General features: G+C 38.6%; 1 protein-coding gene across 2 annotated transcripts in view; it reads left to right on the top strand.

Annotated features, from left to right (window-relative positions):
* RMDN2 (regulator of microtubule dynamics 2) overlaps positions 1–24,189 on the top strand; it is a 48,474-nt gene that overhangs the window by 18,064 nt on the left and 6,221 nt on the right. For both annotated transcript variants that reach the window (XM_075089276.1, XM_075089277.1), the window contains 5 exons: positions 6,890–6,965; positions 8,669–8,746; positions 17,520–17,618; positions 19,055–19,108; positions 19,197–19,277. In XM_075089276.1, the coding sequence (XP_074945377.1) occupies positions 6,890–6,965; positions 8,669–8,746; positions 17,520–17,618; positions 19,055–19,108; positions 19,197–19,277 (388 nt within the window). The remainder of the gene's footprint in view (positions 1–6,889; positions 6,966–8,668; positions 8,747–17,519; positions 17,619–19,054; positions 19,109–19,196; positions 19,278–24,189) is intronic.

Below are 24,189 nucleotides of genomic sequence, written 5' to 3' on the forward strand. Positions count from 1 at the left end.
ACAAGCCTGGGGTTACCCATGGAAGTAGGTTCCAGAGCTGACGGCCTCTCACTGAGAGGGAAGACTATGGAAAAGAGTGGATTGGCTTCACTGAGGACATGAATAATTACCATCTACTCGGGTGTTTTGGCTGACCTGTATTAGTAAGCCAAAAAATGGAGAAAGATGTAACCATAGAAATCATATTAATGTTTGTTAGTTGTAGAGATTTATTATTCACTTCCAGGACTAATCAAAATGTTGACCCTTACATTCACATACAGTTTTGTGCTAAGCTTGTGCCTGGGCTAGAACTGATGCTTAGGGAATCTTTGATTTGCTAGTATGACTAATACTTCTGAGTGGGCTTGCTGTACTTGGTGTACAAAAATCAAACGAAGTGGAAGTCCCAGGTGAACATATTTCAGTGAAGAAGTGTAGAGATTGCAGAGATACTGAGAAGCTTGTATGTAACAGTGTGATATCTAGCCAGAAGGTGACTTGTATTACTTGAGAGGTACATAGTATTCAGAAATGTAGGAAGCTGTGCCTCTAAACAAAGAAACACAGAGAAAGTATTCAGAAATGTAGAAACTTTTAACTCTTGTGTCTCATGAACAAAAGATGGTAAAATCACTTAGAATAAAGAACTACTCAGAAGATGGTTTCTAAGAAAGTCAACTACTGTTTTGACACAACAGGGATTAAGTTTCTCCTGGGTTAATTTTTAAGATTAAGTGATACTACTACCCAACATGATAAAGTCAAGTTCTTAAGCCCATATAACATGGTTATTTTGCAGAAATGTGGGAAGCTGTGCAGAAGCAGGAAAAATGTAGTTGTTATGGAAAAAGAACTTTTACGTTAGGTGGCACATTGCATGCAAAGGGGTTTTACACAAACTTCCCACAAAAGAGTGAATGTCATGCACTCTCAGTAGTAGAATTATAACAGATAATTTGTCAGATTTGTAGGGTGCAAGGGCATAAAAATATTTCTCTAGTGAAACAAAACTTCAGAATTATAGAATATGTTGTAGGATATTTTCATACTACTGTCAACTTTTAAAAATAAATTCTTACCATGTTTCTACCTAAATTCTTGTAACCTTCTGCCCTTCATTTTCCCTTATTTAGACTTAGAAGAAACAGATACCTTACAAGCTACAAGCATCTGTTTCTATCATACAGTCTTATTTTTCCGCAGTTGATACCCTGTCCAGAAAGACCGCTTTCAGTCAAAATTTGGTATAACAAAGTTTCAGGTTAGTAGTTTTTTGCCCTGTATTTGATTCAGGGCCTGACCAAAAAAGTTTGACATCAATCTTTGTTGTTAATTATGCTTAATCTTGGTCAATTATATTTAAGTTACTTAACATTTTGGCAAAAATAATTTAAAATTTCAAATAGAGAAAGGCAAATTCAGCAGCCATTTCTGAGAAGCTGTAACTAGTTCTGTAGTAGGTGGATCAGAGGGATGTGTAGCTTGTGTATTTGTGGTTAAAGAGCATTTAAATGAGAGAAGGTGGAAGGTCATGCATTAGGACGGTGTGGTTGCTGGGGTTAGTGATTAGATCTGATAAAAACCACTTTGTGTGCAAAAAAAAAAAAAGAAATCACAATCTGGTGGGGGGGTTGTTTGATTTTTTTTTTTCTTTTCCACAGGGCAGGTCAGCGGAGTATTTCAGTTCAGAAATGTTGTTGCAGTGCCTCAGGTTATTTGTGGTCCCTTTTCCAAGTTCTCCATCTGTTTATCTTTCTTCTCAGTGCACATTTCCCTCCCCACTGAAGGCAGGTAGCAGATGTTGGCACTTGCATGACAGCAGCCCTTTGCAAGGGACTGAGCTCAGGTCTGTAGTCCAGCCTGTGAGGAGTATGATGCGTCCCCTGGGAAAAGGTTTTTGAAATAGCAGTGCATTGGTGAAACACGGCAGCATCCTCACGGAAGTGCAAAGGAGGTAGGTTTGAAATGTGAAAAGGTCTATTTACTACAAGCTTTTTGCCAGAATGGTCACAGAGGAAATAATACTGGCAACCTAGTGACCCCTATTACATTTCTGTCAAGGAGAATTGTGTTACTCTCTCTGAAAGCTATTGTTTCACTCTGTTTCTACGTTTGTGAAGACTATATACTGCTAATTTCCCCAAGATTGTGTTTGCAGCTGTAACAACTAAAAATGTCTGTTATAAAAATAAAAATTAAATTTCTGGAACACAGAAATTTAACACAGTTGCGGGTTCCACAGCCTCAAAAATGCAGAACATGGCATCCACATGTTCTACTGGTGAACTTCTGTGAATATGCATTAACAGCAGCATTTTTCCTTGTTTTGCTATATCATGTGTGTTGCAATAAATTATTAAGCCAGAATCCTTAAATGTCCTTAACTTTAGGTTTTTTTTTTACCAAAATATTGGGTTTGTTTCCCATGTTTTTGCAAGTGTCACCTACACAAGTGTGTGCTACATCTGATGTTTCCCTGGAGCTCAGCTTCAGCGCTCTGGTGAAGTTTTAATACAAAAACTGTATTTCTGCCAATTTCTACAATGTAGACTCAGTTGTATTCCAAGAAGAAGGGGGAAAAAAAAAAGAAAATAAAACAAAAGCCAAACAAAAGAACCCGTGAACAAAAAAAAACACCTAAATGCTTAACTTTGCACCTTGGCGCATTTTATTTTGTATATTGGGAGTCTTTCACATTCTTAGCTGCTGCTTCCATACCCTCATCACCATGAGGGAGGTGATATCAAACTGATACTTCACTTTTCCATGGAAACTTAGTATAATCAGATGCATTTTTATAGATGAAATACCATGGTAGGAAAATGATACAATTTTAAGTACGCAAAACCGTGATCTCTGGAAGTGTAAAGCAACAAGGATCATAAATATAAGTTGCAAAATTTCCCTACATAGGAATTCATATCTTGTTGAAGTCAGATTAAAAAGAAAGCCTGAGGGTCTGGCTGCATTGCAGACTGTCAGAATATGTAAGTGTGTGAAACTGGTGAATGAGGGAGTCAATGGCTAAGAAATAAGATGTGGTGCACAGGACTCTGAGCCATGCAGAGATGGGGAGACGCAAGAACACATTTAGAACTGGAATGGAAATTAACTTTCTTTTCACTGGGCCTCTCTTGTGTTACCCACACATTAACCTTTACTCATACTGCCTTACATGTCAAATGTGTCTCGGGAGAAGAGGAAGGAGTGAAAATAGGTATGAAACAGATGAATTAAATTCTTTGGTATTAGTAAATATCAAAAACTCTCCTCCTTTTCACAACGTTGTACAAATTACAGTTAAGAAAAACTTTCATGTTGATACTAGGCTGTTAAAAGGGAGACCTAGACTCCTAAGTGTAAGCCCTGTACCCACACTTTTCCAAAGTCTGCGTAAGAAATAAGAGTGTTTTCTGGACACAGGAGGGATGATAAAAGAGGGAGGAACAAGCCTGGGAAGATGCATGTTATTTCTGGTTTTGGCCCCATGAAATTTATCAGGAAAAAGAGAAAACTTTCTGATTGAGTGCCCTAATGTGGTTTAATCTTGATTTGAGAGTTTACATCTTTCCTGTGAATCCATCTCATGGCATAAGCAGTGGTTGCCAGAGTCTAAGTGTTAGTAGCATCTCTCTGCATTTTTGGTATTAAAATTTAGGTTGCTTGTAAACATGCTTGATAAAACTCACTGGATCAACCTGCTGTTCTTCCTTTTGCAGCAGGTAAGGTGCATCCCTTACAGTTGTATCTTGTCAGAGTACACACAGACATTCTGGCACACCAGAAGGGAAAACATTAATTCACCTTGATCCGGACCCCTCTGTGTGAGGGCCATGTAGGCACTTGGCATCCGTCTCTGTCGAGTACCGTTTCTTGTGAGTCTGAGTTTCAGGTGACATCGTTTGTAGCAAAGGGTCGTTGTGCTGACTTACTACTGAGTTAGTTTGGATGTTTGTGCTTAGAAAGGGAGCATTAATTGTGGATAATTAATCTCTATGCTTCTACATTGTTTTCAGTAACTTTTCTTCCACCTGAATGTAACATTTTTTTATGTTAACAGAAGTACTGTGTCTGTCTCAGTGAGGTTATAAGCATTATGTTTTTTTAGATGAACATGTCTGTGGCTGTTTTTTTACATTATCCAGGGGTAGCATGAGTTCAGCAGTTAGGTTGCTTCCTTGCAGCACTTAGTTGGTACAATTTTATTTTTCTCTATGAATATACCATAAATGGTATTTTAAACTTGATGTTCAAAGGGTGTGAGGCAGGGAAACCCAGCATCACTTGCTCAGATAAAAAATGTGTGCGCGTTACCCATTTCATTGGATATTTGCACATTATTGTGTGATTATTTTTTTTTAAATTTATTTCCCCTCTGTAATTTTTATAATAGCGCACAAGGTGACATGTAAAAAAGCCAGTGAAAGGCGCAGGCCCGGAGGCTGCCTGCTGTGTCCGAGTGTCACCAGGAGGTGGGGCAGGGGACACGGCGTGGGAAGGCTGCGGGGAGCTGGGCTCTCCTGCCCGGTACCTGCGCTCCTGCCGCGGCTGCCGGCTTCCCCGAGACCTGGGCCCGGCGGCTGGGAGGATGCTTTCGGGATGGAATCCCGAGAGCCTGACGGGAGCCTTTCTAGTTAGCTCCTTCCTCGTTTTCTCTGATCATTTTCTTGATATCACCCTTTGGATCAGTGAAAATAAAGTTTGCTTTGTTTTTTAAACTCTGAATATTATTTAAAATGCCTAAATATTCTTTTCGGGGAAAACCCCCCTTTTTAAAGTAAGAAATGAAATTAATATCTGAAATGCCATAGAACTCCAAAAATTAATTTATAATATTTATAAATATATGTAAAATCAATTTATAATAATTGATTTATACCAATTGCCTGCCTAGCCTAGTTCAAAAGTATAACATAGAAAAAAACCACCCACACTTATACATGAAAGACATTCTTATTTTTGCCTTGAAAAATTAAAATTTATTTGAAGTTGTAGGTTAGCTTATTTTTAATTCGTTGCAAATTTTACTGGGATTTCCTTCCCCAGAGATTTTAGCTGTAAGTAGAAGTTTTTCTTTGAACTGGTTTAAACTAAGGCCCTCTTTCTTGTCACGCACAGACAGGGAAATACTGCAAGATGCTGGATTAGCTTGTTCGCTTTTCATTGTTTTCTTTTGTAACAGCAATCCGTTTAGCTATGGTATGCTGAGTTTATCTGATTAGCACTTAATGAGTGAAGGGAATAGGGGAAATGTTGCCTGAGTTACTTAAGCCTAATAAAGTTTTCACTACCTTCCCCCTCTTTCTAAATACCTGAACTTTCCTGACCCCCACCCCTCGCTTTTTCCATCAATTGCAGCTCTTTCCCATATGAAATGCCCTCCCCCTGCAGCTTTAACTGTCAGAAGCAGTGGTGCCATTAGCTGGATTTTGTTTAGTGCACATTGGTCACGATATACATCCTGCTCAACAGTGTTTGACAGTCTGCCTGGAGCTCTTACAAATTCAGCTACTGTTGTTATGCTGATTTGCACGCCTTACCTGGGAAGCTCACTGACTAAAAACACAACAACCTGTAGCATGAGTATTTCTAACTTAAAACCCTTAGGTATAACTGTAAGCAATAAAATAATCTCTATGGTTATGTTAACAGTGATATTTTAATGAGGATTCACTGGAGCTTGAATAATTACATTATATAAAGAAATTCAAGAAAGCTGAGGTTTAGTAACGCTTAAAAACTGTATGTGCCATACAGATGGCGGGTCTGTTACCATAATTAACTCAGTAAGTTTCGTGCATGATTCTCATGTTTTCCTCTGGACTTCAACTTTATTTCCCTCTTTTAGGATTAATTTTTGTTTTAATTTGATATTGCATTGTAAAATTTTTAACACAAAAACAAAATCCTGAAAAATTTACAGAAATTATCCGTATTGGTTTGTGCTGCTTAAATACATCTTTACTGGTTCTGTTGCTTTTATCCAGAAGTGCAAAGTTGTCTTAATACCAATGAAAATAGGTTCAAGGAAAGTATAATTGATGTCTGTGCAAGCGACCCCTTATGCATAGCAGGTTCTATGGCTGTTGAAGTAGTAAGGAAAAAGCAATAGAAGTTTAAGTGGAGTGTCAATAAGACAACAGTGTTCCTTAGGAAATCTGAATCTTTATAGGTAGGGGCCTCGCAAAATACTTTCCGTTATACCCGATTAACAATAAACATTTTTAATAGAAATTATCTCACATTTCTTTTAACAGTCAGTGTCCCCAATTTATAATAATGATGATAATAATAATAATAATACTCTTAGCAATATGTAGCTAGTAGGAGCAGTAGTGACCCTGTTAGAGCAGAATGTGTGTGTATATTTTTTTTAAAATTTAAATATGTTAAAAGAACGCTAGAAGTGCAGAAATGCACCAAGATGCTTGAAAAGGGTAGATGACGACTGTGAATTATTTTTGAGGTCTGCACAGCTTCCTGCTCACAGCACACCCCAAGGATTTGCCTTCCCGGGTGGGGTACAATGGCTGATAGTGTTCACATTCCCAGTGCAGAGCACGATGTGTCCAGTTAAACTGACATCAATGCTGGAGTGAGTCTGGAAGTGTCACATTCTGATCTAAATGATAGAAATTTTAGAGGAGAAATAGCTGTTTTTTCACTTCACTGACAGCCCAAACAGTGTCATTTAAACTTCTTGTTTCCATTATTATTTTTGTTTTGTTTTGTTTTTTGTCTGCTCCTGAATATATACACCTCATGCCAAACTTCTATCCAGGCATCAAGATGGAAGAAAAACAAGTGTTAATCTGTGAATTAGGTATTGAAATATTTTGTAATTTGATTCAAAGGTTTATTTAAATCATGAAAAGTATGTGTGTGTGTTTTTCTTTTCCCCTCTCAGGTTTGCAATTATGTGTGGCTATATGTCTCAGTTTGAAAGTGTACAAAACAAAATCAGGAATGGTTATCTCTTTAAGGTATGTTTTTGTAGGGTTTTGGATTTTTTTAAGCTATTCCTTTAAATTATTTCCTTATATAGTGTCTAAGACAGATTTTTCCAGCACAGTAATTCAGCTTCACAGGTCTATTTTGGTGCCCATGTTAAAGTGAGAAAATTATTTTTATGTATGCAAATAGATTACTTGCTTACAAAACATAAGAGCTGAGGTGGGAGTCTGGGAACAGCATTAAGATTTCAGTTTTATTTTGTAGTCAAAGCGGGGAGGAAAAGGGAGTAATAATTCTGTTCAGAAAATGAAAGCATATTAAATGCCAAGTGATGAATGAACACAGTTCTGCAGTCAACCTTCATGCCACCTTTAAGAAGTAATATTTCTTTTAATACTGTCCTTTCAAAGGTAACTGTGTATTTTAGAGTTAGCAGTTTGTGTTACATGTGCTACTCCTCCCCTCCTTGTCCTTGGCATTGCTGAGGCACTTTCCCTTCCTTGCCTTCCAAGCCTGTGTCCCCCCCTTTCTGGGTGTCAGTGAGAGGCAGCAGTCGTGTTCCACTTCCCAGGGAATACCCGGGATGGGTCTGTATCACATCAAGTCCATGTTAGGGTTTGGAGTGTCCCAGAGCTTTCCTATGAGAGAGCATTAATTACATCTGAGCTGTGCCAAGCGAGCTAAGCCCTGAGTGCTGGGAAAAGCTGGGAACGAAGGGAGAATGACAAATAGCACAAGTGCTGCAGTTGTTTTAAGGATGGAGTTTAAAAAGAGGCCACAGTGTTAGCAGTAGCCTTTTCAGGGAGGTTTTCCTCTTCAGAAGTAATTCTTGAAATCCATATGAATAATTTGGAAATGTTAAGGATTTGGGAAAATGATAGCATGAAAACATAGCTCCTCCCTGAGTAGTTTGTGGACAGAATGATAGAATCACTCTCAGGCTCTCAAAACTATATAACTCTGATATTTTAGTGACTGGCTTAATTAGAAAAAAACAGAGATATCTGGGAGGAAAAAAAAGAAACCTTAGAAGGGGAGTTTATTTTGAGAGGCAAATGGTGGTTAGGGGTGAAATAACTTTTTTTTTTTCAGACTCAGGTTGAGCAGTAAGAGTTTTCTTCAGTAGATTAGAGTGAAATAAAGATACTCATGACCTGTAATGAGAATGGTTTTGGAAGAAGCACCTCATTAGATGCCTTCTAGGTTTTATGGTTTCACTATAAACAGAACCATTTTGTTTTCTGAGTTTCACATTACAGCGACAGTCTGTTATGCCATGTACCATTTCACTGGGGCAGTCACATTCCAGGGAGGAAGTGACTATGCTTCAGTGGTGGGTGCTGGCATGTAAGATCTATCAAAGAGAGTGGTTGCCTTCTCACTGATTCAGTGTGTGACAGTTTCCTCATACTAACTGTAAATAAAATGAATTTAATTGAAGTTGTTGCCTTTTTAAGACAAAAGTTCTTGTGTTCTTTGATTGAACTTTAGAGCTGCTTAGTCATGTTCTAAATACAGCATGCCTTCTCGCATTGTGTGCAAAGTTGCTAAATACTCTTGTGGTTTCCCTCCGTGAGGAAGGGGCTTGCTAGTTAGAATATTTTTAGGTTGTTAAAAAAGAATTGCAGAAGAGAATTTCTGAATTTGTTTATGATTTGCAGCAAACTTCTTAGAATGTAAACACACTTGCCAAAACAAACATCTAAAGCGATACTGATTTTCTTTCTAATAGGAGCACCTAGACAAAGCAATTGAACTTAAGCCTCAAGATCCTCTTCTATATTACCTAAATGGAAGATGGTGCTATTCAGTAAGTTGTTTTTTAATCTAACATATGAATTGAGTATACTGAAAAATGATAATGCATTTGAAATGAAATAGTGGGACATAGAGACAAAGTAGGTGCTTATTGAAGTAGATATTTTGAGCTAAATGAAGCAGTACATTTACATTTCCTGGATTAACTTCTATACGTGTGATGTTAACTGCTGACCATTCCTGTCATCTACATTAAGTAAGTCGTGCTTGTGTGTCTGTCACTGTTGTGTTCAGGTTTCTTACCTGAGCATATGAATGAAAAGTAACTGATATTTGAAAGGGAGGAAAGGGTGTCCTCTGGTATTGTAAGCCTTGATTTCAGTTCTTTATCCTGCCACAGACTTTCTGGGTGACCTTGGGCTGGTAACATAGCGTTTAGGTAACTTTATTCCCCATCCATAACTGAGGTTAAAGACACATACCTGCTGTGGGATTATGGCTGTGGCAGCAAGGCTACCGTACCGGCTTGGTAAATTCCAGGAGAATGTCACAACAAAGATGCAGGCGTAAAAACATATAACTCACCAAAAAGTTTTGAAAGAGGTACAATTTGTGTTATGCCAACACACAAGGTGCTTTTACATATGATATAGTGATAAGTACTTGTATCTGAAAAATTTAAATAGTTGTTTTACAAACTTAGCTGTTGATTATTTTTTTTTAAGAAAAATGGTGACTCTGTAATATGAGAGTTGTCTTATTCTTAAGCCCACATCTTTGATGGCTCAGATGGCTATCCTTACTGCTACATCTTTAGTGCTGTGAGCAATCTTTCCTCAGAAAAAAATGTTCTTGCATAGTCTATGCTGTAAAAGATCACTGGGAGGCTTCTCAGAATAATAGCTGCTAATGCACAGTGAATTCCAGTGCTGCCTTTTTTTCTCCTGCTACTTCCAATGCTAGTCACTGCAAAGTGCCTGCAAACTGGAAAGAAGGAGTTGCTGTGACATGCTGCAGCCTTTGACTTTGTCTTTATCTGCAACAAGACTTAATGCAAAGTAATCTTTCAGCAGTTTTTTTCAAACCATATATTTAATTTTCAAAGAGCTTTCAGAAACTACATTTTTTCTCAGTTGATTTGAGTAAGGAATGACACCAACTTTTTCAAAGAGCTTTTCGTTTTGGTTTTCATCATACTGTATTCTTATCGGTATTAGTTATGCAAAAGTGAGTTGCTGAAAATTGTCCTGTAGTATGCTTGCTGTCCTGCCTTTGAAGAGCATCTCTCTCACCAGTGATTCCTTAAGGTCTTTTATGCCATACTGTGTCCAACAGCTGACTGCAGCTTCCATTTATGTCAAACACTCCCAGATGTTTTTGATGGCTTATTTCTCACTTGAGCTATTGCTTTTGAAAACTTTACATGTAATTTCAGTATATCTCACTTTGTTCTCATTGCACTGTCTTTTTACTCGTTTCATTTTAGTGATAATTACCACTTCCTAATACATGTGGTTTGTTGCACTATGTCATTACAAACTCATGTTCCACACTCGCAGCATCTGTGTAGGGCTTCCTTACTGAATGTTAAAGCCACAGATTTCCTTTAGGGTATGACCTGACCTGGATTTTATTAAGTGAAACAATCCACCTGAGCAGGTGTAGCCACTGAAATACTTAAGGAAAGATTCCTTTTTCTTTTTTTAATTTTTTTTTTTTTAATTCTTGCCTTCTCTGACTGTCTTGACGGCCATGACAAAATAGTAACCTGAAACACTTAGAACAGTTTTCATACTACAAATAAATGCAAGTATAGGACATTTTATTTTAACTTCTGGGGCTGTCAACTCTTAAAAACTTTGTCTATTGCATACTTTCAGTAGAAGGATGAGGCCATCATTTGGGAACATTCGTGAGGCTCTGCTATGGAAACTAGATCTTAATCCTAGCCCAGTGAAGTTGGTGATTCCAGACTGTATGAGGATGTTTCTGTGCTGATCCACTAATACAGGTTTTGGCCATGCATGTGATTTATAGATAGTCTTAGAAGCTTGTGGAAGATGTGACAAATTCCTTGGTCCACATTCTGCAGACTGTGGTGTTTTGTGCTGTGGTAATTATCCCAAAAGTAGACTGTTGGCTGTGGCATTGGTTCCAGATACTTCTTCAGGGTAGGGATTATGATAGAGTGCTTGAAAAATACATTTATCACTTCTCTATACTGGTACCTGTAGATGGAGTGATAATGCTCCTCTTAGACCTTCTGTTTTTTCTGTTTAGTCTAGCTGAGATTGAGGCTGGGAAGGCTGTGTTGTCCAGTGTGAGGATATTAAAGAAGAAAAAGGGATGACTGAGGAAAGAAGGTTAGTTTTCATATTTAGCCTAGCTGACTTTGGAGTCCAGTTAGGACTGGCTGCAACATTTGTTGTTTCACAAGTGGTGCTTCCAGGAGCATTATTGTCTGGTTTTAGTGACATATTCTTCTACTGAAGCAGCTTAGTTAAAAAAGAGAACAAGCGTTTGATACTTTCTAGGCTTTGAGGACATTTTGGGGAATCATGAAGTACTTAAGTCTTCCTAGTATAGTCAGATGCTTCCCATATGGTCCACATTTAAGGTTGGAGGATCTTATTGCTATCTTCTAGTGCTGTTTCTATTGGCTGACACAGTGAAAAAATTAGGTATACCATAAGAGACTGCAAAAGGGGATGCTCTGAGTGTTGTAAATCTCAGCTTCAGTTCATTTTCACAAATGAAAATCAGTTGGGCAGCCTTCTAAGTAAAAAATGTAGTGGAGGCAAATGGAGAAGATTTATTGAAGGCAGAATTCTATATCTAGAGACTGTATGCTGTGTTCATAAAGCTATTTGATTTGTGGAGTTTTGCCAGAACTTGCCTTTGACTGCCATTTCTCACCTTCCTCAGTGTAATACAGTCCTTTGTGAAGAGCAATGGTACGGCAATGCCAAGTTTCTTACTCAGCACTTGCTCTCACTGGGCCAGATCCAAAGCTGATGGAAAGTGTCGCAGCACCTTCCAGCAGGAGGGATGAGTTGGATTTTCAGTGCCTCGCAGCAGTGAGGGTTTGTCTCTGTTGCAGAACCAGTCACAGTTGTGTCTAAAAATGAAGTTTTGCTGTTTCTTATTTCTCTTACCATTATAAAGCCAGTAGAGTTACACAAAAGAGGAAGATTCTGTTCTGGTGTATGAGTCATCTCAGCTTTCTTAGACAATTACTTCTGGTATCACAGTCAGGTGGACAAGACTTTCACCCATCATTTCATAGATGTCATGATGGGCAAAATTTTGCCTGTGAGACCTGCTGTGTATACAAGAAGGCACATGTAGCTCTAATGTTTTCTGTTTTGTTTTGCAGAGGTGACAAAGGGAGAGAAAACCCTATTCATTTGTGCACTGAGCAAACATAATTGAACACCACTAGTGATGGATAACTGCAGAACCCTACTGACTGTTGTTTTAATATGCTTTTTTTCCAGAGCTGATACGAACTTCTACATAGTGGTATTTTTTCCAGGGTAGCTTTAGTGATAATGTTATGAAAAGATGATTGCCATATAATTGTAATGAAGAGAATTTAAAACATGTAGTAAGCGAAGCAAACCAGTGTTTAGCACGTAAAAGAGATGTTACTATTCCAAAGAAAAACAACTGCAGCAAAATAATTTTAATTTAAAATGTCTTTGGTGGTGGACAAAACTTTTTCTTCTCAGCCTTCTGTGACAAAAACAGGCTTTGTATGTATCTTTTAGGGAAGGTTTAATGTTTTAAATACATGCTTGGGTTAGCTCATATGATTTAAAACAAGTACAGCGTTTACAGCCTTTCAAGTTTCAGCTTTGTTTTTGTTAAGGGAAAGTGAAAGCTACTTTGCTCTTCAGATCAACCAGAAATATTTATTGGAAGTGAATTGATCTGTAGTGCATGGTGTACAGGAATTAGTTTTCTTTCATTAGAGATTTGGGCACAATTATCTAATAATCCTTTATAATTGTGTGTTTGTGGGGTTTTTTAGTGTTTTATGTTTAGAATAGCTTTTAAAATGGAGTACGTATCTAGTTAAGACTCATGGCTACTTGCCATTGCAGGACTGACACAGAACAGTTAGCACATATTTGTGAAACTGGATCAGAACCTCTGGTAAATGCTAGCAGGGTGCTAAAAATAAGATCTCTGGAGATTTGCTTTTTGCAGGTTACCTGCCATGTGTTGGATTCATCTTGGGTGTAACCCAGTATCTGTTTGGGTTACATCAGGGAACAAGTTGACCCAGTTCCTTTGTCTGTGTGCTCTGTAAGTCTGCTCCCCTTACTGGAAAGTGAAAAGCCCAGGGAATTCAAGTTGGATAAACGCCTAAATGCCTGTGCAGACTGTCCTGGTTCCTCAGCTGGCAAGAAAGAGAGTATTTGTGTTGGAAGCCAGTATTTTAAAACTGCTGTCCACTTACTTAATCTCTTCCGGAAGTCAAAACATTGCAAAAATATTTAATACAATTTTCCATTAATATATCGTAATAAAAAAGAAAAAGAAGCTCTCTGGGAATATTGAAGTAGGTGCTATTAATATTTTAGTGAAGCTGGATCAATGGGATGATTTTCCTTTATGGAAGACAGTTGTGTGATCTGTCTTCAGTGAACTATTAGCAAGGAAACATCGGAGGAGGAAATCCTTCAGGGCTGCAAGTCAATCCTGGCTGAATTTTCAGTCCAAGTGGGTTAGTTTCCTTGGTACCGCCATCCTGTAATCCTGGAATTTGAAAAGAGCTGTCATGGGCAGGGTTTGCATCTCATCAAAAACAAATGGAAGACAAAACCAAAAGACCAGACTCCAGCCAGTGTTTTAGTTCATATGTGATTTTTGCTGATCCTAGGCTAAGGAAGAGAAAGGGATGTTTGGAAATTCCTTCTCCCAGTATTTAGGGGAGAACCACATTTTCTGCCTTGGTCTTCACAGGAACAAGAGGCCTGATAGGAGCGTGCTGGCTACAAACTTTATGGTCAGCTGCAGTTTAACTCTGTGGGTGGTTTTCTTTTATCTCTGGTATCAGTAGAGATTTGGGTAGAATAAATAGATGGGAACTTGCTGATGACAGATCTACAGGAGAGATTGTTTGAGGTAAGCTTCTCTGTTAGCGTTGGGATACGAAAGAGTGGCCTCCTCTCCTTGGCAGAGGCCAGGCTGTCATGGTGACCTGCTCCCTTCCAGCCCTAGGGAGTTCAGGAGTTGGCTGATGGTCCCTCAGGGCCTTATTTTTTGCTCTTGACCAAGTGGGACTAGCTGTCCTCATGTATGGCAGGAGCAAAGTTCCTTGAGTGACCCAGTACATTAAAACCTGATATTCTGTGGAAAGTGTTCCTTGCAGTGCTTTTGTGAATTTTCAGGCTGCTGTGGGGACTGACATCAGGGCTTGGGAGACCTAAAAAACCAAAACTCACTTAAGATTTGGAAATCATCTGTAGGGCAAGGGCAATCTTCATTCTTTAATTTTGTTATGGTAGCTATTACTTGCTGCAGTAGCTTTTTTTCTTATTTTCTGCTGTCTTATACCATTCTTGGAACATGCATTAGGTGAAATCATGGTTTGACTGAAGTCAATGACAATTACAGTCTCTTTGTGCTTGATTTTGTGTGGAACTCCAGATATGCCTTGCACTATTTGGAATAACCGCAACTGTAGAAATCAAATTTGCACTACACTAGAGCATGCTACACCGGGGTTCCTGTTGCCTGTGCTTGGTCACACACAGAGAATGCTTAATAGTTAGTTGATATAGCAGGAATGATGTTTCCATTTCACTGAACATGGCATAAGATTTACTCTTATAAAAGTTACTTCAAATTAAAGACTGTGCTTGTGTGTGTTTAGGGGAAGGGTGTAATTTCCTGTTCATCATTATTGCTCCAGGACTCAATTTTGTGTCTTGCATAAAGCAGGCATTTTCCATTTGTCCCACTCAGTCATAGGAGGGTGCAGACTGGCTCAGGTGGGGCTTGGGTAAGTTATTGTGATGGGATTTACCTCACCTGTCTTTACCCATCCACAAGGTATAATTGCCTATACTCCTTTTGTAGTTGAAGGAAAGAAAGAGGAGAAAGAGAGGAGTGTCCATCCCAGGCTAATGTAGGTGAAGAGGAGTTGCCTAATGGAAATGTCTCTCTCTGTATTGACCCTGCAAGGAACCTGGGCAACTCGTGTAAACTAGACACTTCATTTATGGATGGCTAGAGTTAGCTGCAATGAATTCATCAAGCCAGTAGCATATAAGTCTGACTGCTCAAAACATTACAGAGCTCTCAGACTCTGTGTAATAGTCACAAAGTATAACGCTGGAGCCAGTGCACTTTAAAAAAACCTCACTATTGTGTGTTCATGCATTTCACTTCTAGACATTGGTTTAGGTTAGTGGGATTTGTAGTATGAAAATGGCCAAGTGCATATATGTTTGGGCTTTTTAAATTTTGAATAGTGCAAAGCAGCACCCAAGACAGACAAAATAAGGACTAAAACCTCAGTAAATCAGTTCTGATTAAATCTTGTAAGAAAATAAAAGCACTGCCAGGAAGAACTTGTGTTTTTAATAGGTAATTATAACTCCACATGGAAAACCTGCAATTTTGTTTCCTCACTATTGCATAACAGCAGACACGTGTGTGGTAATTAAATCTGTGCAGTGTGTGTGTATCTCCAGGGTGTTGTGTGGTCTTGCAGAGAACAGTGTAAGCATATACATTGCCTTTATTTTTTTCCCCTCTCTTCCTCCCTCTGTAAGCGACCTCTGTCTTGATGTGCTGGACCAAGAAATATAGAAAACCCCTTTCTCTTCCAAAAGAATGGAGAGCACCGCAGCAGTAGATTGATGTGAAGAAAACAATACTTTTGCAAAAAGCCTTTTAATATCTCTTGCAGAATATGTCTCAGAAACCGTAGAGCAGCTAGGGAAATGAAGTGTGTGAGGGAATTCTGTACATACCTACAATTTCAAATTTTAACCAACATGCTGCAGTTTGTAACAGAGTGTGAAAGCACTGCAGTGTAGAGAAGGGAAACATCATGTCGCTTCAGTGAGTAAGAACTCTGGGATTGCTGGAGAGCTTTTGTAAAAAACACATTTTTCCCTAGGAAGAGGCTTCAAGAGTGGGATACGTGTGTGAGAGAGAGAGAGAGAGAATGGAAAAAAGCTTTATTTTCTTAATATTGTTTTTCTCTGGATTATAATTTTTAGTGGTTTTGTGTGAAAGATTTACTGATGGCATTTAACAAATAAGGCATTGCACCCTGCCAAACAACCAGCAAGACTTGACCAGGATGCATTCTGCCTCCAAGCAATATAGCTCTTGTGCAGCTGGAGTCATTGGGGCCAGATGAGAAAACATGGTCCTGTGTGCTTTCCTGTTGCATGCTGGCCTGTATTTGTACTCTTTGCAATGGTATTTTTACTGCAGTTTGCAACAAGAAATACTTAAAGCTTGATGTCAGTTCAGAAGAGAAGCATTCTATTGATGGCTGTGAATAGTTATGTGTGGATGGATTCTTATATTTTACCATAATTAACTGACATCTACTGGATAATTGCTGGATTTGGCTGGAGAAGGCAGGGGAAGCAGTAATAGCTCTGAAGAGATTGGGAAGCCAGGGAATGAGGTAGGAATAATCTAAAGCTATCAAAAACCATTTTAATTTTTACAGCAGTAGGACAGACTTGAGTTCAAGGCTTAACTCTTACTTGAATTGCAGTTCCCTCTGAAAAAGATATGGCCCTATGTGACTCATATTTTGCCTCCAAGACTCCGACGAGACACTGTCTTTCTTTGCCTGCGTGCATCCCTGCTCTGTGTCGCCTGTGCATAGATCAGGCCAGGAATTGCTAGGAAAACACAGAACCTCGTTTTTTAACGTTTTTAAACTCAGCTGTAGTCTGTGACAGGAGCCATCAGTGCTGTAGTTGAAATACTGATGTGAAGGAGTAAAGTCCTGACTTTTCTTTACAGATATAGTGGAAGTGTCCAAAGGAGGGTGGCTTCACTTCTCATTTTAACGGTCTCCAGTCTCACATTGCATTTCTTAGCAGCTCCATCCTTCGTTAGAGATGTGAGGTGTGTTTCGCCAGGCTAGGTGTTGGAGCCAAATACCTTATGGCAGTAACTAGAGAAGTTTCTGTCGGGTGTCAGTGTATACATATATATATACACACACCCACATTGTGTGGCAATATGACAGTTCCCTGGAGTCCTTTTATAGCAGCCCATCTTCCTGAAATGAGGTCTTTGGCAAGTGTTATTTGTCAGATTTGAAGAGGAAAAAAATGAAGTCTATTTCTTAACAGTGTTTGTCACCAGCTTCTGTGTAATAAATTAACTTGTTTACAAGCGCCAAAAGCACTCACATTTTGATGGTAGCAACAGCTTTTCGTAATGTTGAAAAGTAGTCAAGTACATGGACTATCATGCTAACCTGTCTGTCTCATGAAAACCTTAACAGGTTTAAAGCACTATTTCTAGCCTTAGGTTTTAAACAATGGCAAGGTCTTATGAAACCTAAACTGTACTTTAAGCTTTATACATTGGAATAATCTCATATCAATGATGCCGGTATTTTGTCATGTGTATCTTAATGTGTACATTTTCCTGTTAACAGACTCTAAAATCCAAAAGACTATGCTTTGAGCTGGCAAATCGACAATATAAAACATTCCTTTACAGGTTCTTTTGCAAAATAGGTTGTATAAGTAGCAGAGTGGCACAGAACAGTATTTACTCCAAAACTGAGAAGCAGCCCTAAAGATTTTTGCTACTTTTTTTTATTATAGGTAGCTCAGTTGTCTTGGATTGAAAAGAAAGTAGCTGCAGCTCTCTTTGGGACTCCACCAACTTCAACAGTAGAAGAAGCATTGCAGAATTTCCTTAAGGTAAGTCCCAGCCAAGGCTTTTCCTGAGTGACTGTTTACCAGCTGCTTTATGTGACTGTTTTCAATATGTCTGCTCAACAGATTATCTTCAGGAGCTATAAATCCAGGGCTCTCCTAAATACCACAGAGGTCTCTGCTAAAATATTTTTTCTTTTCAATTTTAAAATTAGTTTGGAGGTGAGTGGCTAGCACCTTTCTTCTCTTTCTTTAGTTTTAGGGAATTCTTCAATGACTTGCCATGATTAACAGTTATTGCGTTTAATGTGAGATGGGTATAGATCAGTTATATATGCCATTGAAACAAATTAACCGTGGTGATAACTGATGATTTGCCTGTTTCTGCAAGAGGGTTAACATCGGCAAGGAAAACTTTGACATTGTGACACTTTTTCTGATCTGAATCTCTTTGCACTGAATTTCAGTAGAAGCCTTTCCTGTTTGTGGAGATGAAATTACCTTTGTAGTGAAGCAGAAAAGAAAGCACTGTCACACAGGTCCATGTTCCTGGCCATTCTACTCGAATGTACAGTTATAAGAAAACACCACATGAGTAAAATAAACCTGTATTTCAGTGTCTTTTACATTAATAATTTCTACTTCTGGAGTAACTGTAGTTATAAGTCATTGTCTGCAACAAACATTAAATTACTGTCTGAAAGACAACTGCTTGGGTTTCTTTGTCAGTTGCTTAATAGTACACAGTTGCAGTGAAAGTGGCATTGTTTCGGTCCAAGGATTACAGCTTCTATAAATTTCACTGATGTAACTTTTCTCCCCCAAAAAGTGTTCGTTGATTAAAGCTGCTTCTTGGTTAGCAGATGATTGATAAGGTTTTTACTCATCTTTCAAGCCTCTACATCCTTGATGTGTTTTAAAAGGAAGACAATCTTGAAATGTTTTAATGACCTGAACTTTTCAGAGGATGGTAATATGAAAACAAAGGGGAACCCAAAGCTAGAAGATATGGGCACGTGAAAGAAAAACAATTACAAAGTTGATGAATACAGTTCACTACCTATTACACAAAGTGTGAATGGTTGTTTTCTTGTTTGTTTCTTTGATGAGGAAATAAATATTAATAATTTAGAGAGAGCAGTGTCTTCCAATCCACTGTGTAAGTGAATTACTCCAACAGATATTCTATAGAATGATCTGATATCTTTGCAAAGGACTTAGGGAGAGAGGAGAGCAAGAAGTCCAGAACATCTTTATGTGCTCAATATCAGCACCTCATGTGCCTGCTTTAGGGTTTGGGTTTCCTTGTTTTCTTGAGGTTTTTTTTTTGAAGTGCTGAACAAATTGTGGTGCACACAGTAGGGATGATTCAGTCTGATGTTTGAGGAAGCTTAGTGCATTACTAAAAATGCTGTGCAGACCACATAAATCTCATCACACAAGTTTTATGTCTATTTTCTTTCCTGTTTTTTATTATTTAGGCAGAAGAAATGCGTCCAGGATATTCCAAATGCAATTATGTGTATTTGGCAAAGGTAACCAAGTTCTTTTAAAAATAATGATTTGTAGACTCTGGTATTCTAACAGTGGTCTGATTAGAAACAAAATGTTTTTTCTTCTCAGTGTTATAAAGATCTTGGCCAGAAAAACAATGCACTGAAGTACTGTGATTCTGCACTGTCAGTTCTCTCAGTTACTAATGAGGTGGGTATTGAGAGTGATAACTTGTTCTCTTGTGACCGCTGTCTTGTCTCTGGCACCCGTTATCACACTGTCAGTAATAACATAATGTTGCACTTATTCCTCTGAACACAGAACCTTCCTTTTTCCTCAACTCTAGGTTTGCTCATTACAGTTGTCTGTATCAACAGCTTTAAAAAAATCTTTGTTTGGGGAACTGTCAGGGACATGTCTGTGTCAGAGGCTGTCAGAAATTGAATTGCACTCTTTGTAATTCAACCCATTTTATTAGACTATCTCAAGCATAAGCAGTTGAGTGTGTCACTCTTGCTGTGCTGAAATTTTGCCCCAGACATACTTTTCCTCCATTGAAGGCATTATGGATTTTTGTCCCACAGTCTCTATTTCTGCTCCTGAAACCCTCTGGTTTGTGATTCTTGTCAAGGTCTCCAGGGCAGTGTGTTAGCTATAAGCAGAGGTAGGGTTATTCCAGTTTGCGCTTGTCTTCAACCACAGTGCAGTTAAAGTGGCACGGTTCTTCCAGTTACATTTACGGGAGCATAATTTATTCTGAGAGATTATTAGATTCCTTTTTAGGCCCTTTAGAGTATTTTTAGTATGTGGATGCAAAATTTCTACAGATATTTGAGAGATTTTAAGTGATTTAATTTCTCAAATATAAACCAAGTCATGGCAAGAAGGTTCACTTTGTCTGATCTCATGTAGAAGCAAGTTCCATAATTACCGACCTATGACTGGAAATGTCTTACCATCCTAGAGCATAACGAGTTCAAACCTGAGCTTTGTCAGCCTAAGGGACCCCCTTTAAGCACAGCAGATGTGGTAGGGAGAGAGAGAGAGAGAGGTGATTCCAGAGATGAATTGGCCCTATCCCATTTAATTCTTTGAAGTTAAGGAAAAAGACCATTAAATAGCTCTGTAACTTGATTGACAATAAACGCTGTGTGTGGAGCACTAACATGTTTATGTCAAGTGTTCCTGCTGGGAAGAAAGGCCACTGCGTGCCTCACCAGCAGCTGCTCCTGGGTGGCCTTTATTTTTGGCCCAGGTTATAGTATGTACCAATAATAAACTGAGCAGCCATTGCTTAAGTTCAGTGTTTCTTTAAATACGTATTGATACAGATATGACATTAATAATCTCTTAACTCTGCTTTATTCTTTACTTACTGTTGAAATGTACCTTCAGCTTGCCTATTACAGAGTGTAGGAAAGACTGCAATAAATTTTCCGTTATTTGGTACCTTACATCTTTGCATAAAAAGTAGGACCACTGGTGTAAGAGAGAGTGCATACAACTGAAATTGCTTTAACTCAGCCTGTTTTGTGTATATATGCACTGATTGTGCTGGTGAATTTTTTGTTTTTCCTGTATTCAGTTTACTACAGGCCAGGTAATCTTGCAATGAACTCTGAAGCTGTCTGGTAAAATTGCAAACAAACATATGTCACAGCAACTTCTGGTGGGCAGAAGACAGCCTGTGTTCAGTAAACTGGAAGTCATTCAACATATTCATAAAGACTCCTTGAAAAAGTATAGGGATAGCATAGATTGGGATTCATCTCTGATAACAATAGCTGGACGTAATTCTGGTGAGCAACGGTAGTTGATGAGGCTCCCCCTATGCTCAGTGGAGATAGATGCATCCAGTTGGCTTGTCCTGCCTCTCTGTGTCCCCTGATGGGAGGGAGAGACCGGATGCGAAGATACATGTAAGATGTGTACCTGAGACACCTGACTCCTAGACTGTGCAGTTAGAGAGGTGAATCCTGCCTCTAAAGTCCAGTGTCATCAGTCTAAATGTGAGCTGGAGTTCTGGCCACCTGGAGGGGATTAGTCCCTGGTAAAAGGAACACCCCATCACATTTCTGATGTACCAGCAGACCTCAGGGGACCCTGAGGTGAGAGCAGGAATTTGGGAGCAATTGGAGGGGAGGGTGTGTGTATTCTGGCAAGCAGAGTAGTGATCAGAATAAGAATGATACTCATTTGTGAACGGAAGAAAGAGTGGCAAATGGGCTCCAAAAATCTTTTGTCCATCTGAAGAGGACAGGATGATTTGTCGTCTTCTCTTTTGACTGCTTCTACAGATGCCACAGATTTTTCTGCTTTGTCTTGTTTACTTGTGATATGTTTTAAGTTTAGAAGAAAAAAGTCCAGGAAAATATGACAATGGGGCAATAGTGTGTAATTCAATTAAAAAAAAAACAAAACAAAAACAAAGCAGTCAACACAGGGTAGACCCAAGTGCACGCTGACAGGAATTATTTTTAAATGGAGATCTGGAACACAAACTCTGCTGATGCTAACTGTTACCTCAAGTCCCATCTGAATTAGAATATTATGTGTTGTTTTGGTTATTGTGTTAGAGAAAGACTATTACTGATTTTGGGGGGAAACATTGGAACTGAAGTAGTTCGGGGCTTGGAGCTGTATGTAGGAATAACATTTAGTCAGGTTAGTTAAGGGAGGGAAGAGACTGTAATAAGACTAAAGAGACCTTAGGGAGACAGTAATAAACAGATGCTGATAGAGTGCCTGAATTGACTACAGCCCTGTAAAATATGGGGTTCATGGTATGAAATAGAAAATGCAGATCAGCAGCAGTCTGAGGATTTCTTTCTGTTTCCACTGCACAGGATCTCAAAGTTGTCAGCAGCGTGGCATGTTGTCACGTCATGTGAAACCCATCCTTCCCAAGTGTAGTCATAGTTTCTCATGTAAGTTTTCTCTTTCTTCAGGCAGGGGAATTCCTCTATTGTTTTTAAATGTTGGCTTCTACTGAGAAACATGTATATGTATAAAATCACGAGCAGACTGAGAGACAAAGTTGCTGGAAAGGCGCCACATTGAGGAAATGTATAGTATTTCATGATACAAATCATCCTGCAGCATAAGTATGAAAAATAATAGTAGACAATGGTTTACTTTTTATTGCTTCTGAGCATCCACAGTTTCCAGTGACTTCAGTGGGAACCAGAGGTACTCGGCTTCAGTAAAATAGCTCATAGCTCATTTTAATCCTCAGGTCAAATTCTCAGCTGGTCTAAGTCAGGGCACTTCTTTGACACTTTGTCTAGGATTCATTTCATGTAACGTTTCAACTTAGATGATTTTTGTCTTGAGTGTTGTATCACATCCAAATATTCCTTCTGTGCGTCTGTTCCACCACTTACAAAATAAGTTTTTAATTCAAGGAGTAGAGGGGCTTCCAAACAGAGGTAATTCTTGTTAAAGAAAAAAAAAATCAGATGGCCAGTTTCGACCCTATTAAGAACCTTAAAAGGGATACCAAAGAAATCATTGAAGAAGAGACAAGTTCTGATTTAATGACTCCTGTAATTCCTAATACAAGTTTTTAAAAATACTTTGGCACATTTTTAACTGAGCAGTCTATGCTTTTTTTATTTTAAAAGGAAATACAGGAGATTTGATGCAAATTACGTCTGGAAAACAAAACTGACGTTACAATACTACTTTAGAGACCTTTCTTTTCGTTGTCGCTACTCTGAACAAAAACCTCCAATGAATCATACGGTCCTTCCTTCCCCATAAATACTGTCATACTGCTGGAGGTGCATGGGACATTAAATTGCCCTGCTTTTCTCTGGTTGCTGTCCAGGTGGCTAACCTCAGGGTCCTGGGAAACATTCACCCCTTCAGTAAAAGAGATCCTAATGTTCAGGGCTGCTGTGAGTTATTGTAAAGTGCACAACAACAGCTCTGTTTATCTAGTGGATGTTGTGTTACCCTTACTGAGACTCATTACTTTGTAGTGCGCTCAAAGCTTTGGTGAGTGTGACTACATGAAGAACTGTCAAAACCAGATGTGGTGGACTACTGGGATGGAAAAAAATTACTTTTTTAAATTTGGGGAGAAAAATGTAATTTACATTTAAAAACATGAGCATTCATCTTGCATATAGAAGGACAAAACGAGTGGGAAGGTGTGTGTGTGCTTGATTAAACACATAGTGCTTTGCACGTAGAGGTAATAAGACACTAATTTCTTGTTTATAACAGAGATTGTTGGGTATTTTCAAAGCCGGAACTTGTAGAAAAATTACAGTCTCAGTATAGGATTATAAAGTGTAATAGTAAAGAAATTATTTTTTCTTGTATCTGGAGATGAGCCATGGGCATGAGAGTGAACTTCGTGCTTGTAGGACCAGTAAGCTCACCACAAAGGGATTAACAGCATAGCAGAGAAAGAGATTAAAATTTCAAGGTTCTGATCTCTGCGATGTCTTTTTGAAAATGAATCTGAAAAGCAGCAGTTATATTACAAAAAATGTAGTCTTGGAAGAGCTGAAGACAGGGAGTGCAAGGCAAATCTATTTGCATTGAGAGTTGCTGAAAGTCTTATTTAAAATGCAGATGAAAACCTCCCTGAAGCTAAGTATGTATTTTACAAAATTATTGGTGATTTTAAAAAAATAATCTTAATTTCAAAAACATTCCCTCCTTCCCAGCAATTACAAATGAAGGCAATTAAGAGTTGAAATAAACTAGTGAGACAGATTTAGATATTACAGAAAATGGTCATTACGGCATTCGCTTCTTAGAGGTATCGAATGGCAGGAAGCAGAGACTTGTTAAAGAGACTGCTTGTGGCCTCAATGACATTTGAAACTCTAGAAAAGCCCATGTGGAGGAGGATGTAAATGTAATAATGGGCAGGAACAATTGCTGAATATTTACACAAGAATGCGGCTGCTGGGGAGGAATCATGCCTGTAAGGTTGTCTTATATTTTTTTTACATCACCATAATTGATCGCACTGGTCATTAATTTACATTTTTAATATCACCTGTAAGGAAAAGAGTGGGACTTACAGAGGGATGGAAGAGAGGGCACAGTATAAACTTCAGCACCCATCAGTTGTGCCTGTCACAACAGACCATTTGTGTATGTC

The sequence above is a fragment of the Phalacrocorax aristotelis genome, chromosome 3, assembly GCF_949628215.1.
Source record: "Phalacrocorax aristotelis chromosome 3, bGulAri2.1, whole genome shotgun sequence".
Lineage (NCBI taxonomy): Eukaryota > Metazoa > Chordata > Aves > Suliformes > Phalacrocoracidae > Phalacrocorax > Phalacrocorax aristotelis.